At 32.8% G+C, this 15,609-nt stretch overlaps 1 protein-coding gene across 4 annotated transcripts in view; it reads left to right on the top strand.

Moving 5' to 3' along the window:
* The window catches only part of scro (scarecrow), a 95,252-nt gene that overhangs the window by 35,192 nt on the left and 44,451 nt on the right, over positions 1-15,609 (top strand). For all 4 annotated transcript variants that reach the window (XM_036356767.2, XM_036356766.2, XM_036356761.2 and 1 more), the window contains exon 5: positions 13,872-13,967. In XM_036356767.2, coding sequence (XP_036212660.1) covers positions 13,872-13,967 — 96 coding nt within the window. The remainder of the gene's footprint in view (positions 1-13,871; positions 13,968-15,609) is intronic.

Genomic DNA, 15,609 nt, shown 5'->3' with positions numbered 1-15,609 from the left:
CTTATTATATAAATTAAATAATTTTCGTTTGCTGCTAATTTGACTTCAGCGAATTCGAACGCTTCGTCTATATTAAAAAATGGTATATTTTCATTTTCTATAATTTTTTTTTGTTATGTTCATTTCTTTATCTGACAATATAAATGAATTTACTATATTGGCTTTGGCCCAATGAATTGCGTAAGCCGTATTGATTAATTCTTCTTTTATAATTTCTAATTTGAAATTAATGGTTAGAACTAAGTCATATTCCACCTTTTTGTCTTCTTTAATTGTTTTTGTTAATTTATTTGTGTTCCCTAGAGGGGGGATTTTTAGTGACCTGCAAGTGGCACATACCGTTGCTGTGACGACAGCACTGATGATGCGGAAGGCATTTTCCACCCCCTCACCCGCAAAAAAAAAAAAAAAAAAAAAAAAAAAAAATGGTCAGGATTTCCTGCCATCCATTTCCACGCGGTACCTATAAAATCTAGTGATCTCTTTTGTAATTTTTTATTAATTTTAATTGAATTTAAGTAGGTTTTGGATTGGTTTAGCAGGGATGATAGAATGGGATGAAGAGGGTGTGCCATTAATTTTTCCATTACTATTGTTTCAAGAGTACTAATTATATTTTCGTACTGTTCTGACTCTATAATATAAATAATTTTAAAATTCCCTGTTTGCAATTTTGCTGGTCCGTTGTCTATTGTTATCAATTGGGAAGAACTGTAATCTAGAATTTGCACATTTGCTGTAGTTACCGCAGCAAAAAATCTAGAAAGGAGAGGATAAGGGCTTTATTTTTCAAAATAGTATTTTTTTTTATTTATTTTTTTTATTTTATTTTTTTTATTTTTTATTATTATTCTTTATCCTTTTATAAAACTTTTGTGGACTATTTTGCCGGATTGTGTTGTAACTGTGGAGTTATGATTTTCTTTTACTATTTCTTTTTTATATTTTGAAGTCAGTTTATTGCCGTATCTTTTATTAATTTTGATATAGATTGTTTGTCCAATGTTATAGTTATTAAATGGTTTTCTGTTTTTATTGTGAAGAGTTAAATCTTGTTCCTGTTTCTGTCTCAGTCTCTGTATATTATTCTGTCTTGCTTTTTCTTATTGTTCAGGGTTGGTATATATTCTTCGTCCAAAAAATGATTCGACAGGTTTTTGTCCTGTAGTTGAATGTATGGAATAATTGTATTCGTAAACTGCTCTATCTAGAAGTTCTGGAAAGGATCTTTCTATATTCTCTGATTTTAAACATCTTATTATTTCTGATAAAGTGGAGTGGAAACGTTCAACTTGTCCATTAGCTGTGCTGGTGTGTGGAGGTATTCTATGTATATTAATCCTAAGTTGGTCTTTTAACATAAAAATTATTGAGTTGGCATTTAAAGATTTTTCGTTGTCTATTATAATATTCTGCGGTACCCCAAAATTGAAAATGATTTGTCTAAGTGGTTCTCGTATATCTTCTGAAGATCTTGATTCTATTAGTTTTGCTTGTGCGTATTTGGAAAATTTGTCAACTGCTGTTAATATTAAATTTTTGTCGGCTATGTACCTATATATCTATATACACTATTTGTCCTGGATATTCTGGAATTGGGGTTGTTTGAATTTCTGGATTATTAGGGTGTCTATCGTATTTGTTTACTGCGCAAATGCTGCATTGTTTACCTATTACTTTGATTTTTTGTAACATTTTTGGCAAATAAAATTTTTCTAAAATTTGTTTTTTAACTTTTGTTTGTGTGTGTCTAACTTTGTAATTACTAAAATGTATTGAGAGTGCATCCGCTACTATGTTGGATTTTCCAGGTTTATATTTTAATTCATAATTATATTCTTCTAGAATTGATTTCCATCGCTTTAGTTTTGAATTGTTGTTTTTGTTACTAAGTGAATAGGTTAGTGGTTGATGATCAGTATGTATTATAATTTTAGCTTGACCATACAGATAATTTCTAAGAGAATTGAGTGCCCAGATTATGGCAAGCATTTCTTTTTCGTTAACTGCATAGTTTTCTTCTGTTCTGTTTAAGGTTCTAGAAATAAAAGTAATGGGTTTACCGTTTTGTTCTAGTACTGCGCCTATTGCGTATTTTGAAGCGTCTGTTGTAAGATTAAATTCTACATTATAATTAGGATATTGAAGTATGACGTCTTTTGAAATGAGAGAGGATTTAATTTTGTCAAATGCTTCATTGGATTCTTCTGTTAATTGAATATTAATTTTTTTTTTTTTGAAATATTTTTCGAAATTCTGCCTTCTTCACCACGAAGTAAGTTCGTAAGTGGTTTTGCTAATTTTGCGTAGTCTCTTATGAAGCGTCTATAGTATCCTGAGAGTCCTAAAAATGATCTAAGGTCTTTGAGTGTTTTGGGATATGGGACATTTTCTATGGCTTTTACTTTAGATGGGTTTGTGGAAATTCCAGCAGATGAAATTATAAATCCTAAGAATTCTATTTGATCTTTATAGAATTCGCATTTGTCTGCTTGAACTTTCATATTAGCTTTACGGAGTGTATCGAAAATTGTGTCAATATGTTCTGAGTGTGATTTTGCGTCTTTGCTAAATATTATTATGTCATCTATATAGACATAACATATTTTTCCAATGTGTTGTCTGAGTATATCATCTAATGTCCTTTGGAATATGGATGGGGCATTCTTTAGTCGGAATGGTAGTCTAGTGAACTCATATTTTCCGTTGTTCACCGAAAAAGCTGTTTTCTCCACGTCAGATTCCTTAAGAGGAATTTGATGGTAACCACTTTTTAAATCGATTACCGAAAATACTCGATTTTCCCCTGATTGTGACAGTACTTCGTTTATCTTTGGTATGGGATATCTGTCTGCAATAGTAACCGTATTTAGTTTTCTGTAATCAATAACCAGTCTGAATTTTTTCTCGCCTGATGCGTCGTCTTTTTTGGGTATAACCCATATGGGTGAGTTATATGGTGATCTGGATTTCCTAATAATACCGTCTTCTAGTAATTTATTTATTTGTTTTTCTACTTCTTGTTTTAAACTAATCGGATATGGGTAAGATTTTGAATAAATAGGTGTGTCTGAACTTGTTCTGATTTCTGCTACTACTTTTGTTGTATAAGTTAATTTTTCGTTGGGTTCTGAAAATAGGTGTTTGTGTTTTTGTATAAGTTGTTTAAATTCGTTCTTTTCTGAAGATTTCATGTGCTCATCACGGATTTGGATTGAATTAACATCTTGAGCCTTATATTGATGGAGTTGAATTTTCCGTCTATTTGCTACAATCATAAAATTTTCTCTAGTATGTATTACTGCTGATAATTCTTCTAGACTATCATTTCCAAGTATTGCATGAAAGGTTGAAAGAGCTGGTAATAAGAATAATTTTAATTTGCATTCTTCTATGTTAAATAAATTTAAAAAAGTGTGATGTGTAATTTTTAATTTACCGCCAACAGAATTTGCATAAAAATGGTTATCATTTCTTTTAGGATTCGGTACTAAATCTGATTGGATATAATTTTTATTGGAGCCTGTGTCTACTAATATTTTTAAAATTTGTCCGCTCTTCGTTTTGCATTTGAAATAAGGCAACGAAGAGCTATTTAACCTAAAAAATGTACATCTGTCAGATCTAGGAATGGTTCATTCTCATACCTCTGTATTGTATCGGAAGGATTGTAATTATAGTCACTATTTAAGTAGTCGTTATTTTGGCAGTCATTACCGTATTGATAATTGTGTTCATTGTTCGGTTCGAGTTCTGAGTTTACATGGAAGTTTCTTTGAATTTTCGGTTGTGGGTGGTTAGTTATAGATGTCTGATATGGTCTTTTGCCGAAATTTTGAGCTGGTGGTCGGTTTGTATAGTTTATAGCGTTCGTTCTTAAACTAACATCTACATCCATTGGCTGAGGAGGTTTTGGTGGAGGGGGAGATCTTTGTTGTTGTTGGTTGAATAAATTGTTATTTTGAAAACGGTTGTAAGGATTGAAATTTTGATTTGGTGGTGGAATGCTAGTTCGGGATGGAATTTATTTTCTAGGAATTTTTTGTTTGTTGTTTGGGTATATTTTGGTTGGAAATATTTTGATTGAATGAATTGTTGTTGTGGGTAATGTTGTTGTCGAGAGGGTTGTGGGTAGTTGTATTTTTGGTTATTGGCATATTGTGCTCTGAAAAATTTATTTGTTAATAATCTCTGGAGGGTCCCGTTTTTGGTGAATCGCAGAGTTATTTTTTTGTTATAAATGTTTTTTTCCTTTCAATATTATAGACTGTACAAGTCTTTGTTTATAAGTATATATATTTTTTTTTATTTATTTGTTAATAATCTCTGGAGGGTCCCGTTTTTGGTAAATCGCAGAGTTATTTTTTGTTATAAGCTGGAGGGTCCCCCCGTAGGTGGTGAATCGCAGCTTGAATATACTTTTTTTTTTTTATAGGGTGTACGACCCTGGTTTTATGTTTAGATATTTTGAAATAAGTCACAAATATTTTAAAATAAATTGATATACTAATATTTGTAAGTGGTAAAACAATTACAATGTTGCAAACATAATTTGAATTATGGTATAGAATTCTTAAGATTTTACATTTATTAGGGCTATAGATCTAGCTTTTTTTTCTTTTTTCTGAATTTATTTATTATTTTATTATTTATATATATCTAGAACTTACAATAATAGGACCATCGTTCTGGTGAAGCGGCTGACGTCTTTTCCCTCGTCGTCCTTTTTGCGTCTGCTACTCAGGGGCCTCCTACTTCACACTTTTTAGTCGGTAATTTTTTCCTTTGTTGATTCGCTGGTATTGTTCACTTTCTCTTTCCCTGGAAGTGACAATACTTGTCCCACGGTGGTTTATTTTATTTCCTCTTTTTTTTCTTGGCACTTTATATTTTTATTTTAAAAGTTCCTTATTATTTTCGTGGCACTTTTTTTTGTGGCACTTTATATATTTTTTTTTTTTTAAAGTTCCTTATTATTTACGTGGCACTTTTTTTGTGGCACTTTATTACACAAAATCATAAATTCAACAAATTTCTGATGTTTCCTCTAGAAGGGAAAAGTTGCAACCCCGCAAACCCACAAAACACAAAAAAAATTACAAAATTGGCAACAAAGCTTTTGTCGATTTAAAATATTTTACAATTTTAATATATTTTTCAATTTTAAAACATTGTTGTGACGCTTTGTCAGTCAGTCCTTCGACACAGTGACTCTTTGACAAGAAAACAAAAGGCGGGAGCTTCGGCCATTGGTTGTCCGTGGCAACGGAGATTTCGTATGAAACAATGGGTGTACTTATTTACATGCATACGTTTCATATACACAAATTAACAATTATAATAGGTACTTTCCTATTTGTTTACATGCACACATAATTATACATATATTATAATATTATGTATAAGAATATTTGCGACCGCTTGGTCTTTTCTTATCGGGTTATGTCAAGCAAGAGGTGTACAAAATCAAACCCAGGAATCTGACTAAATTGATGCAATCCCGAATTAGGGTATGCGTGGTTGAGCATGGAGGAATAATTAATTGTTTAAATAAAATAAAATTTTCAATGCAATAAAAAAAATATATGTAATGCATTGACTAAAAAGAAACTTATTACGGGTTAATTTTGTAGCACGGTTCGTTAGCCACCCTGTATAGGCGGAATATCTTCAAATTATATGCAAAGTCGTTTGCGCATTGTAAATATACGAATTCTTAACATTGAAATTAGCATTACTTTTCTCAATTACCATTGAAAATGCTCAATTCTGCTATTTTTCAGTCCCCTGATATTAATTGTGGCCATTTGGTGAAACACGCTCATCGTTTTCAGTACCCCTCCCAAAAGTGGTGAAACACGCTCATCGTTTTCAGTTCCCCTGCGAAAAGTGAAATATTTTGATAATGGCCGCACTGTGTACCTTCTCTATAATCAACTACATTTTCTGCCGATACACTTGGTATGTCATCCGATTTACATGATATTAGGTGCGTGTTAAAGAGCACATTTTCAATAGATAATGGTGTATGCTATATGATTTATAAATAAAGTACCTTTGTTTTGGGGACACTCTGTAGATGAAATTTTTTTTGTGCTCAAAAGCATGTCAACAAACCTAGTTTTCAAGCGACCCTTTCAATTAATTACTAATGATTACACTAATTCTACGATTTTCCCCAGAATATTTAATATTACTATTTTGTGTTACGCATCTTTAAAACCAATGTAAACTTACTATGAACAAGAAAGATAACTTTTCGGATGCAGCCGAATATTATATGTGAAAATATGGTTTTTAAGAATAAAAGGCCTATGCAAAATTTTTAATAAACGAAGTTTGGCTATGTGTGCAGTTGCTCCATCTTGCTGGAACCAAACGCTATTTAAAGGGATACGTCTTTGACGGTGCCCATTGACAGTTACTGTTACACCCTTTTCTTCGAAGAAGTATGGCCCGACAATACAGCTTGATGTAACTGCGCACCACACGGTGACTCGTTCTGGGTGAAGTTCCATCTTTCGGACTATTTCTGTATATGATTCACTGTTGCTTATTTACATTTCCGTTAAGATCAAAATGGCTCTTATCAGACATAAGCAGGAAATTTGACAAGTTATTACAAAAATCCATGCGAATAGGCAAATCTAGAGGGTTTAACTGGTTTGCTATTTGAACTTTGTACGGAAACAGATTTAAGTCATCATGAATAATTCATTATAATGACTGTATTTTTGCCTGAATTGAAGATGCAACAGCCGCGATTGTGTTGAATTGTATGAGATGCGTTCTTATTATTCGATTTTATCCATTCTCAAAGTGTATTATGAGGTATTAAAACGAAATTATTCTACTTCCTGGTTGACTTAGCATATAACTAGTGCACAGGAACAATAAGAAAGCAGGATCAAGTTAACAATAATTCTCGATAAATTGTTCGAGCATTGTACCGACTGGTAACTGGCGAATGACACGCGTGATATTTTGCTCTGAGACCTGAGTCGAAGCGGGCTTGTCCGCATAGACTTAAGACTTTACATATCTCCACAGGAAAAAGTCTAATGGTGTGACATCACAAAATCTTGGTAGCCAATCGACCTGCCCAAAACGTGAAATTATCTGCTCAACGAAGTGTTGCCTTAATAAATCCATTGATTGATGCGATGTTTAGGAAGTGGCGCCGTCTTATTGAAAGTTATCATGGTGAGATAACGGTCGCCATTAATGGTTACGTTCTCACCGTCATCATTTTTGAAGAAATATGGACCGATGATTCCACCAGCCCAAAAACCACACCAAACCGTTGTTTTTTCTGGCTTAAATGGCAGCTCTTGAATCTGTTCAGGTTGCTCTTTCTTCCAAATGCGGCAATCTTGCATGTTTACATACCCATTGAGCCAGATATGTGCCTCATCGCTGAACGAAATTTGGCTCGAAAACGTCGGATCTTCTTGGAACTTTTCATGAGCCCATAGGGCGTCGCGATGTCAGTTGGAAAGATCGAGCGGCTTCAGTTCTTGCAAAAGCTATTGTGTACTCTTCGAATTTAAGATCTCGACATTAAATGCGCCTAATCGTTCCATGCCTCAGTCCGAGTTGCTGCGAACGGTGTCGATTTGCCTCTCCACGGTCTTCGTGTGCACTCTCAGCTACGGCTGCTATATTTTTTTCACTGTGTGCTGGACGTGGTCTATTCGTTCGCGCGAAACACATTATTTACAGAACGTGAAATTTCGTAATAGAGTTGAACGATTTGTAAATGTTGTTCATGATCAAATGCCAAACAATAATGAACAAAAATAGCATGACAGCTTGACATGACTCATCCCTTGATCTGTCAAAGAAAGGTTATTGAAAAAGTACCTCTACTTGGATCATCCGTTATACATGTACAAGTATATATACTTGTATATTAGGCTGCTTTTCTTTTTGAACTATTTTTTTTGCGATCTAATGGTGAAATTTTGTTGGAAATACCAAAACAAAAAATATTTCCTGAAAGTTTGAGCTCTTAATATTAATAGTAAGTACTAGACCAAGGCCTGTAAAGATTTTCCATCTAAAATACACGTAAAACTTGATTTTTTCCTTTTTAATTTTATAACTCAGCGGACTATGATGGAACTATCTCAACCGTCATTAGGTATTCCACAGAATTGAACGTTCTACAAAAGTCTCCATTGCGGTAAAGTTATAACTTGCACCTGCGGGGTGGTAGTACGGGCCCCCAAACCTAATTTTTTAATATTAAGAGCTCAAACTTTCAGGGAATTTTTTTTTGGTATTTCCAACAAAATTTCACCATGGGACCGCAAAAAAAAAATAGTTAAAAAAAAGCACATATATGTACAATATATATTATATATATGAATAGTCAGGATAGCGAGGCGTGTAGAAATCCGGTTGCCTGTCCGTCTGTTCGACCGTACGTCTGTTTGTACAAGCTGTAACTTAAATAAAAATTAAGGTATCGTCACGAAACTTTGCACACGTATTCCTTGGTCAAATCAGAAGGACGAGTTCGTAGATGGGCGTGATCAGACCACATAACGCCACAACACCACAAGTTAATATACGAATCTGAAACTTGGCACAACGAATCGCATTAAGAAGCGGCATTTGTGATTTTAAAATCTTTCAAAAGTGAGAGTAGCTCCAAGTCCTAATGCGTCAGAGGTATTACATTTTACATATAGAATAGCCCAAGAGAGTTTTATAGGAGCCGGTGTCAAAATTGAACAATGAGCGTTGCACCGATCGCCTTTAAGTAAAATCACATATCTCCGAACTGACTCGGTCAATTTCAATCAAATTCCGTGGCTAATATAATATTATCCTGACATTTCTGTGATATAGTGCGAAAATGAGCGAATCGGACCTATATAACACAATTTTTACAATCCATCCGATTCTTTCACTTTCCAGTATATAAATTAAGCACTAAAGATAAAACTTTGCACAAATACTGCCGGGAATATCTTAATCATTTCAGTTCTAAAAATAATCAAAATCGAACCATAACTGTTCAAGCCCCCATATACGAAAATTATGGACCACCTATGGCTACGGCTGACTTTTTATCGAAAATATCGGTCAATGTGTGAGATATATTTTTGAAATTCGGAGAGAATCCTTTTCTGATAGCGATATGTCTGTATGCAGAAAATCCTTAGCCCCCATATATCTAATAGAAAGATTTTCGAACTTCGGTGGACTTTGTACCACATATATCGGCCAATGTGTATACATATTTTAGTTTTCTTAGTAAAATTGAGTGGGCGTGTTTTTCTAATAAGGATACATCATTGGAATTAAAATGGGGAAAATCGGGCTATTTGGCTTAGCCCCCATATAACTAATATCAGGTTTTTCAAACATCCGGTTGACTTTAATCCCTATATATTAATGATGGTATGTAAGGTACCCTAATAAAACTCCGAGAGCATCTTTTTCTATTAGCAATATGTAGAAATGCCAAACATAGATATAATCAGTTCAGTATTACCCCTATTCCCATATACTTATCTAATATACGATTTTCAAACTTCCGGCTGCCTTTATACTGGTCAATATGTAAATTATCTCTGCCAAATTAACTGAAAGTATAATATTGGATATATTATAGCTTAATGCCGAAAATATATGAAATTGTATTATACTACATATAATGATTTTCGTTACTCTACCAAACCTTATGCCGAATATGTCGGTCAGTGTGTGCGATATTTATTAATAAAATTGTTTGAAAATATGTTCTTGAGTAGACATAAGCAATGTCAAAAGTTAATGCAACACGCCCACAATATACCCTGTATAGTGGTTTTTCGACTTTCCAGCTGACTTTAAACCGTTCAGGTTGGTCAAAATTTGTGATATTTTAACGAAATTTAGTAAAACAGTTTTCCTAAAAATTATAAAATTATATTAGGGGTTTAGCGTTGAATATTAATTAAGTTGATCTAGAGTTTGGTCTTAACCTCATGTCCTTAATATAAATTATTCCGATCGTTTTCCACATCAACTCAATTTACTAAATTTTGTCCTTTCGATTGCCTTTAAATCACAAATATCTCATTTCAAACTGATTTTAATATAATATTTTAGCTGACACGAAGTAAAATATACCAAAAAAACTAAGTGAGTTTATTACTTATAATAAAACGTAATAAAATACCAAATTTGATTGAAATCCATTCACGATTTCGTCGAATAATGAATACTAAATGCTTTCACAACAATTTTACACTCTTGCAACATGTTGCTACAGAGTATAATAGTTTTGTTCATCTAACGGTTGTTTGTATTACCTAATACTAATTGAGTTGGATATAGGGTTATATATATACATGCATAAATTATTATGATGAAGAGCCGAGTTGAAATCCGGGTGACTGTCAGTCCGACTGTCCGACTGTCCGTCCGTCCGTCCGTCCGTCCTTCCGTGCAAGCTATAACTTGAGTAAAAAAGATACACATGTTTCTTGGTACCTTGGCAGATTGGCATAACCGGTCCACTGCCACGCCTACAAAACGCGATTAATCAAAAACGAATAAATTGCCATAACTAAACTACACAATAAGATACAAGACTGTTATTTGGTATACAGGATCACATTAGGGAGGATCATCTACAGTTTAAATTTAACCCTAATAGGTTTAATATGCATATCTCCTAAACCGAACAAATGTTTTTAGCACTTCTATCGCCAGTGAGAAAATGGGTAAAATCGAGTGACAAGCCCGCCCACACCCCATATAACAGTGTTGTTAAAAACTACTAAAAGCGCGATGAATCAATTTAATCTGTGAGATATGTTATAGAAATTCGAAGAGAATCCTTTTCTGATAATAATACTCGTATGCCTGTATGTCAAAAATGGGTTGTATCGTCTCAATAATTCCTTTAGCCCCCATATACCTAATAGAATGATGTTCGAACTACCGGCTGACTTTATATCGCATATTGCAGCAAATAAGTAAGATATTTTAGCAAAATTTACTGGAAGTATAATATTGAATATACTATTGTTTAATGCCGAAAATATGTGAAATTGGTTCACAAATTACCCTAAACTATCATATCCTACATACATATATTGAATTTCTTGGTTCTAACAAACCGTATGCCCCTGAAGGTATTTCCCTGGCTTTGATCTTGGTAAGTTGCAAGAGTATGAAATGTGGGGTTACACCTGAACTTAGCTCTTTCTTGCTTTTTTAATATAAAGTTTAGCCAACATCTGAAGGTATTTCTTCGACTTTGAGCATTGCAAGTTGCAAGAGGCTGAAATGTTCCGCTGCACTCGACTTTTCTACTTATTTAAAGAACTTTATTAACGCCATCTTCTGGGTGTGTGGCAATGGTGGGATTAATACCATCTGCAACATTAACCTTATTTAACCGTCATTTAAAATTGGGAGGAATGAATAATCAGTATATGTCGTTTAAAAAGAGATATATACTTCTATTTTTCCTTGGAAAGCTTCCTCTGACTGTATTTACCCTATTCGGTTTTTTAGTTACCCGTCTTAATCTGATTACTCCTTGTCTACATATTTTGTGATACCCATGTACATAATAACGGACATATTCCTGTTGAAATATTTAGGGGTATTGTAGAATCTCATAGTTGTCGGAATCAGAATTGAAACTGATAAAAAAATGTAGTAGGTGTCATGTGTTCAGATATTGTTGGTTTGACGTACGAAACAGAAATTGTATCGGTTTTGGGTGTCACGAAAACCAATTTAACGGTTTTGTTATCAGAAACAAAGCCATAGGAGAGCCGCTGAAAAGTTTGAAATGTAAGTTAAGAAAATAATTTCTATTATTTTTACAATCTAATTTATCTTTATTTTTATAGGAGGAAATATAAAAATAAAACACAAAATCTTATAATTATTGAGTTTATGGAAAAATCCAGATATTTTAAGAGGATTTACAAAACGTAATAAACTTAATTTAACACCCAAATGCGTATTTATTCAGTCGATAATGTGATATACATTTGTAAAGTAAGCATGTATACAAGCATACAAGTAAATGACTTAGTATACTTTATTCAGTATTTACAATATATCAAACTTAGTCATTTTCAAGTTTTGTCACATTAGTAAACAGCTGATTCGAATAATGGTTTGATGGTATGCAAGGTAAGGTTTTAGTTTAATGTGCTTTAAAAGCATGTGATTTAATTTTTTTTAACCATACTTAAATATATTAGTAGTGCTTGAAATGAAGATTATGTTTCAACCGATTTAGTTAGGTGCATAAAGACATATCGACAAATAACTGAATCTAAAGGTTTGAGCTTGCTCCATGAAAATGCAATAGGAAATTTAGAGAAGATAATAATAATAATAATAATAACCCAACGATTACCCTCCTCCCGCCCAACCGACGCGAGGGGCGCAATCCGCATACGTGCGGAATTAGCCGAGTCAGAAAAGGCAAGAGAGTTTTTTAAGTGTTGAGATCTAAAACTGCTCAGCTACAGAAACAAAAATTTCAACAGCTAAGATTTATAGTTACAATATAATAAATTGTAACATTTTCATTCATTAAGAGAAAACAATAAAGTCTTTTTTATTTTGAAAAGTGAGTCAGATAAGTCAAATGTGCTGGAATGAGAATTAAAATCATGACATATACGGCGGAATGGCTCGTTTAGTTCAAAATTTGATCTACAGGATTTTAACAGTAAAGGTCTAAACTGCCTCGAAAAGCGAATCGGGATATTAAATTTAATTTCAGACAGGAGAAAAGAGCTGCAAAATGTTCCATTCAATATTTTCACTAAGAATATTATGCCAAGTATTTCCCTACGACTAGAAAGTGTAGGTAGATTAATAAGTTTTAAACGACTAGTGTATGGAGGTAAACTTACCCTAGAATCCCATCGGAAATGCGCTAAGGCGAAAAGTAAACATTGTTTTTGAACAAACTCTAACTTGTCAGAATGGATTTGGTAGTTAGGGTTCCATACAACAGAGCAATATTCCAATATAAGTCTAACCAAAGTTGTATAAAGTGTTGTAGTAATATACGGATCTCTAAATTCTTTAGACCAACGTTTAACAAAACTGAGGACAACATATTAACCCCCAAATCAACATAGTTAAAAGCTTGCTCCAGAATATGGTGTTTTATGACATAAGAAGAGGGGTACACAGATCTATGGGAAAAGCACATCGTCTTACATTTATTCAGATTTAATGGCAAATCATTCCTATCACACCATGCAACCATATTGTTTAAGTCTGTTTGCAACAGACACTTTTCCTCAGTTGAAGTGTATGATTTAAAAGGCTTTACGTCGTCAGCGTATAATGAAATTTTTGAGAATTCAATTACTGAAGAGATATCGTTAATAAACAACAAGAACAGAATCGGGCCAAGATGACTACCTTGCGGAAAAACTTACATACTTAAATACATTAGTCCAGATACGAAATAAATTTCATTAGTCTTCATATAAAGAAAAAAAAAATTGAGAGTTACATATGGTATATAAGTTAGGGCACAGTCGAATATGTTGTGGTCTCGAAAGTCAAAGCGTGTAAAATATTTTGATATAATTATAAAACTTTATTGTAAAAAAATGTTGAATTCTTTTTGACATTTTATATATAATATTTAACAAAAAATTTGTATTTATTTATTTTATCTGTTTATTACTTCACTTATATAAAAATAAATTATATATAAAAGGACATAAAATAAATATGTTTAGTCCGAGAGGCTGTTCAATTGTACAGGCAAAAAATAAGTACTTCTTGCTTCTTTATTTCAAATTCATATGACTGATATCTAGTAGCTGCTTTAATATATGTTAATAAACTATTTTGTTTTTTCTTACTTAAAATTGTAGGTGTACGAATTAGAGAGGCGCTTTAAGCAGCAAAGGTACCTATCCGCACCAGAAAGAGAGCATTTAGCCAGTCTCATACATTTGACACCAACTCAGGTAATAATTACTGTAACTATAACAAATAACGGCAAGTAAAGCCTAAATTCAGGTATACCAGAAAAGTATATACTGTCGCGGTTAATAAGAGATATTATATTTGGATTAAGAGAGCCTGCATACTTAACCTTAATCTTAATTTAGTTATATATTTCACACATTAAGATCGACATTAAGCACAAAAATCACTATATTCATTTAATTAACGCTGAGGAGATATGAACCCTAATAATTCATTCTCCATTGATTATATCGAGATATCAGTCTCACAAATCTTTGTACAAGTATGGTATAATTCAAGCAGACAAACGGGTTGAATATAATGGGTTATAGAAGCGAGATAAAGGGCGCGCTGATTGCTCGCACTCACATCAAATTAAATTATGCTCGAAAAAACCCGAACAGCGAAAGATATTACATTTGGTCTTAACTAGGGAATGACCGATTTTATCAATTTTTCGTTGCCAATGTTTAAGAATATATTGCTTAATTGAATACGACTTATTTTTATTAGGATATGCATCATATATAATAGATTCTCATGTTCGGTACATGGGGGCTAGAAAAGGTATGAGTCCACTTTAGTCCTTTTCAAATGAGAATTGCCATAAATCGGATGCGTATTAAGATACCTATGATAAAGTAGAATAATCGAATAATATTTAAACTATTGTTATATGGTAGTAAAATACTGCTCACCTTCAAACAAAACCACGTCGGTTATATTTTATAACTGATATACATTTAATTTGCTATATAATTTAACATTTCTTGCATTTAACACAATAAAGGGTGGAGCCACGTCCACTCCTCCAAAATATTTGAGCAACACAATCCCCTTCTTTTTATTTTTTTTGTGAAATTAGAGTTTTGTAGCATAAAAGGAACATTAAATATGGTATACTGGTCGACATAATTTTTGGGTCTGGCTTCTGCATGTTAAATTTCAGTTTCTCCTACACCAAAAATAAGGGAAAACACTTTTTTTTGATTAAAATTTGCTTTTGTAGAAACTTTTTTTCATATTTCTTTAATGGCAAAAGCAAAATTTAGGAGCTAAAAAATAAATTCCAGTGTTTTTCAATGTCTAAAATCAGAATTTGAGCATGAAAACAAGGTCTTTAAAATACTCAGAACTATACTACCTGGTTTACCTTAATAAAACCATAACCCTTCAAAATTCACATTTTTTATAACCTTGGCCAATAGTGCTACTGCCGAAAAAATTATGTTGGTTATTTTAAAAATAGCTTTCGAGTATTTTGCCACTTCCACAATACCATTGGGGTATGTAATTAGCGCGTTATTGATATTATACTTGGTTGATCGGTTCCTCAGTAGGCCTATATCACCCATAAGTTACATAAAAGGATATATATAATTATAATAGTATATAAACCTTAAAAATTATAGGAAGGTCAAAAAGCAACTCATGAAAAGCTAGGTGCTTATATAAATAAGTAATTTTGTAATTCATAAAATAAATAAAAGTTATGTATAAATACATAACAAAAATAATATATAAACCCTAAAAAAACAACATGATTCGTAACAAGTAAGGATTACCCCTTCCTCTTACCCCTTCGGGAACACCCGAACATTACTCTTGCAACATGCAATGCTCAAAGCCGGAGAAATACCT

Source organism: Bactrocera oleae, chromosome 2 (genome assembly GCF_042242935.1).
Source record: "Bactrocera oleae isolate idBacOlea1 chromosome 2, idBacOlea1, whole genome shotgun sequence".
Taxonomy (NCBI): domain Eukaryota; kingdom Metazoa; phylum Arthropoda; class Insecta; order Diptera; family Tephritidae; genus Bactrocera; species Bactrocera oleae.
Note: the sequence above shows the minus strand (reverse complement) of the source record. Positions and strands in the feature narration are given on the sequence as shown.